At 38.2% G+C, this 4,054-nt stretch overlaps 1 protein-coding gene across 1 annotated transcript; it reads left to right on the top strand.

Moving 5' to 3' along the window:
* Positions 1–451: 451 nt before the first annotated feature.
* On the top strand, positions 452–2,954 carry LOC127788243 (laccase-17-like). Its single transcript, XM_052316354.1, has 6 exons — positions 452–611; positions 692–843; positions 948–1,192; positions 1,283–1,411; positions 1,517–2,479; positions 2,571–2,954. The coding sequence occupies exons 1-6, from the start codon at positions 501–503 to the stop codon at positions 2,699–2,701; spliced, it is 1,731 nt and encodes a 576-aa protein (XP_052172314.1). The 5' UTR covers positions 452–500; the 3' UTR covers positions 2,702–2,954.
* The last annotated feature ends 1,100 nt before the right edge of the window (positions 2,955–4,054 follow it).

Raw genomic sequence — 4,054 nt, 5'->3', positions numbered from 1 at the left:
ACTCGAGGATATATCTTAATTATGAGTTGGAACCCATCAAATTTGACTCTGACGATTTTGGTGAGATTGGATGAAAAGTCACATCCGCAGTAGCATAGCGTTCCAACTGAGAGGGGTCATCTTCTATGGTACTACGGCAACAAAAAGTGCCTTAATATTTCACTTGCTAGTATATACCTGCCAGGAAAGGGTTGACAAGAAGAGAAAATTAATGGTTCAATTAATTAAGAAAACAAATATAGATTTTCTTTGACACCACTCTAAAGTTGTTCTCCAACAACAGTTGGCCCGACCAAGATAGCTTTTGAAGCTACGTTGTGCATGTCATGTTTACTTCCATTTTATCTATTTCCAGTTATTAGTTACCTGCTCAACGTACCAAACACCCTTTACTGTACAGACATTCCTATATATCTATATATAGATGAACTCACAAGCTTCAATCAAACAAACATTGATCAGAGTCTCTGTGACCTTCTCGGGACACGAGAAATCCAGAAATGGCAACTAAGTCATTGGGAGTTGTCTTCTCACTGATGACTACATTCTGCCTTCTTCTTGGTCTTGGTCAAGCCAAGGAAACAGGCAAAACCAGACACTATAGATTTGATGTCAGTGTCACATATTAGTACTTACCATATTATTGAGTTAGTATTTTGGCATTTCATTCTGATTCTCCTAATTGTTGTAGATTAAATTGCAAAACGTGACGCGATTATGCCATACGAAGAGCATGGTGACGGTGAATGGACAGTTTCCAGGGCCTCGCATTGTGGCAAGGGAGGGGGACCGGCTTCTCATCAAAGTGGTTAACCATGTCCAGAACAATATTTCAATCCACTGGTATATATGGCTGCAACATATATATATATATGCAAATATTGTTAGTTTTATCTTATGCAATGAATTGAAGTGATCGACCGATAACGTGTTTCTATTTGAAATAGGCATGGCATTCGACAGCTTCAATCGGGTTGGGCTGATGGACCGGCATACATAACTCAATGCCCTATACAAACTGGGCAGAGCTACGTGTACAACTTCACCGTTGTTGGCCAAAGAGGGACTCTCTTTTGGCATGCCCATATCTCATGGCTAAGAGCTACTGTTTATGGCCCTATTATCATTCTTCCTAAGAATAATGTCGCTTACCCATTTACTAAACCCTATAAGGAGGTCCCCATCATCTTCGGTAATCCACCAACCTACAATCCAGATGCAATTAATTAGCTAACTAATTAACTCCATTATTTCCCCTAACTTCAATGCCTGATATTTGCAGGAGAGTGGTTCAATGCAGACACTGAGGCAATAATTAACCAAGCTTTACAAACAGGTGGTGGCCCAAATGTGTCTGATGCCTATACCATCAATGGACTTCCAGGGCCATTGTACAATTGCTCAAGTAAAGGTACGAATATTAGCTATTCATCATTCAAAGTAATTAATTATCTTGAACTACACCGGATTAATAACTCTTATTGCCATTTTTTGCAACTCTCTCTTAATGGCGTAGATACATTCAAGCTGAGGGTTAAGCCCGGAAAGACTTACCTTCTCCGACTGATCAACGCCGCGCTAAACGACGAGCTCTTCTTCAGCATTGCCAACCACAGCCTCACTGTGGTGGAAGCGGACGCCGTCTATGTCAAGCCCTTTGAGACTCAGACACTTCTCATTACCCCAGGGCAAACTACAAATGTTGTTCTGAAGACAAAACCCTTCTTCCCCAATGCTGCCTTCATGATGAGTGCTAGGCCATATGCCACTGGCCTTGGCACCTTTGATAACTCCACCGTTGCCGGCATACTAGACTATGAATTGCCTTCCGAATCCAAGTCAACTATCCATAATCTTCCTCTCTTTAAACCGTCACTTCCTGCTCTCAATGACACCACATTTGCCACGCGTTTTACTGCGAGACTTCGCAGTTTGGGTAGTGAGCAGTACCCGGCTAATGTCCCTCAGAGAGTTGACAAGCGCTTCTTCTTCACAGTAGGCCTTGGAACAAGCCCTTGTGACCAAAACCAGACCTGCCAAGGCCCCAATGGAACCAAGTTCTCAGCTTCTATCAACAATGTCTCCTTCGTCCAACCAACAACATCCCTCCTCCAAGCTCACTTCTTGGGGCGATCAAATGGCGTTTACAGCCCTTATTTCCCTACCAACCCAATTCATTGGTTTAACTATACAGGGACTCCACCAAACAACACTATGGTAAGCAATGGAACCAAAGTTTTGGTGCTGCCTTTCAACACTAGTGTAGAGCTAGTGATGCAGGACACAAGCATCCTTGGAGCTGAGAGCCACCCTCTCCACCTCCATGGCTTCAACTTCTTCATCGTCGGCCAGGGTTTCGGGAACTTTGATCCGAAGAATGACCCTAAAAACTTCAATCTTGTCGACCCTGTAGAAAGGAACACCGTGGGGGTGCCCTCTGGTGGATGGGTTGCCGTCAGATTCTTGGCAGACAATCCAGGTAAAGAAATTACAATATATAAGAACACACAATATATATTTAACTTGATTAAAGATGAGAATTGATGAGAAAATTATGGTGATGACGACAGGGGTGTGGTTCATGCATTGTCACCTAGAAGTCCACACTAGCTGGGGTCTGAAGATGGCTTGGCTTGTCTTAGATGGAAAGCTTCCCAACCAGAAGTTGCTTCTACCGCCGGCAGATCTCCCAAAATGTTGATCTTGGTCTTGTATTAATTTCCCAATCGATCGGTTCGGGAGCGAGCTAGCTAACATTCCTTCAGATTTCACTTTAAGTTACTTCCATTTTGATCTTTTCGGGTTTGGACTATGAAATTAATTACTTTCGATCGGATGAACCATCAATGTCATGGACATAGAGTTTCATTTTTTTTTTTTTTTCTGAGAAAATTATTTTATCTGGAATTGCGACTAATTGCAAATAAAGAATATTTCCCATACTAGGAAGTTATTTTGCCATATTATTAATTTGGATGAGCTTGTAACAATTATTCGTGCCTGCATGACCGAAGCAAAACCAAGATGCCTTTGGCCCAACACATACAGCCCGGTTGTTTTCCTTAGTGTTATTAACTACTTCTTCTTGTTATTAATAATATTGGGTAAAAGAATATATTTTCTTAAGAAGAGAATAATTGACATCAATTCAAAAGTTATATAAGAAAAGGTAGGGTAATATAGTTCATAAAATCTTCACAATGTGTGAAATTCATATATGTCTGGATCGACATTAATTCTCACTTATACTTTTGGACCTAATAGTATGAGACATCTAAAATTAGCGGGGCTAAAAATTGGTGTTTGACTTCAAACTTGTAAGATATTAATGTTTGTAAATTCTTATATCATTAATCTATGAGACCTATTCGAGAAATATTAATTAAATTGCATTTAAATCCCATATGATTTCGTCTATTTGTAAGAAAAAAATTTATGATTGAAAAATGTGTTTAAACGTTTTTGTGATTTCTTTTTTTGGGGGGCGGGGGGGCACACCTCCCCACAACTCAACAACCCAAAAAAATTATCTTTGATCGTAGATATCTAAATTATAAAATATTAAAAGAAGTCATACAGATGCAATATATAAGCAAAGAATAAGGTATGGTGTATGTTATAATTGTGACCTAAAATTTAAATTTGACTAAGATTTAGATTCATAATTTAATTGTGATTGGGATTTCGAATTTGATTGTGATTAGAATATTGTTAAATTTGATTTTGATTGGGATTTATCTTATTTGAAAAAATATTATTTAAATCATTTCCTAATCAAGATAGAATTTTCTATGTATATTTACAGATAATTTTAGGTATATAAATAGGTATCTAATGTCCTAAAATTAGTTTCAACTATATCACTATTATTGTACCAATATCATCATAATAATATTTTTTACTTTCTGTTTGTGATTTTTTTTTTTTTTTTGAGTTTTTCATATTAAATTCTATGTTCGTTTAAGTGGTTGATGGTTTGTTTGTAATTTGTTTCCGATCCAAATTTCATAACAGTGTATAACACCCTATCTTGATATTAAAAAAAAGGGGTGTC

The sequence above is a fragment of the Diospyros lotus genome, chromosome 13, assembly GCF_014633365.1.
Source record: "Diospyros lotus cultivar Yz01 chromosome 13, ASM1463336v1, whole genome shotgun sequence".
Classification (NCBI taxonomy): domain Eukaryota; kingdom Viridiplantae; phylum Streptophyta; class Magnoliopsida; order Ericales; family Ebenaceae; genus Diospyros; species Diospyros lotus.
Note: the sequence above shows the minus strand (reverse complement) of the source record. Positions and strands in the feature narration are given on the sequence as shown.

What these genes read in the sequence shown, in the direction of transcription:
- LOC127788243 (XM_052316354.1), top strand. Translation starts at nt 501, where the DNA reads ATGGCAACTAAGTCATTGGGAGTTGTCTTCTCACTGATGACTACATTC. An exon ending in AACAATATTTCAATCCACTG is followed by an intron (nt 844 to 947) that starts GTATATATGGCT and finishes TATTTGAAATAG; the next exon opens with GCATGGCATTCGACAGCTTC. An exon ending in ATTCTTGGCAGACAATCCAG is followed by an intron (nt 2,480 to 2,570) that starts GTAAAGAAATTA and finishes TGATGACGACAG; the next exon opens with GGGTGTGGTTCATGCATTGT.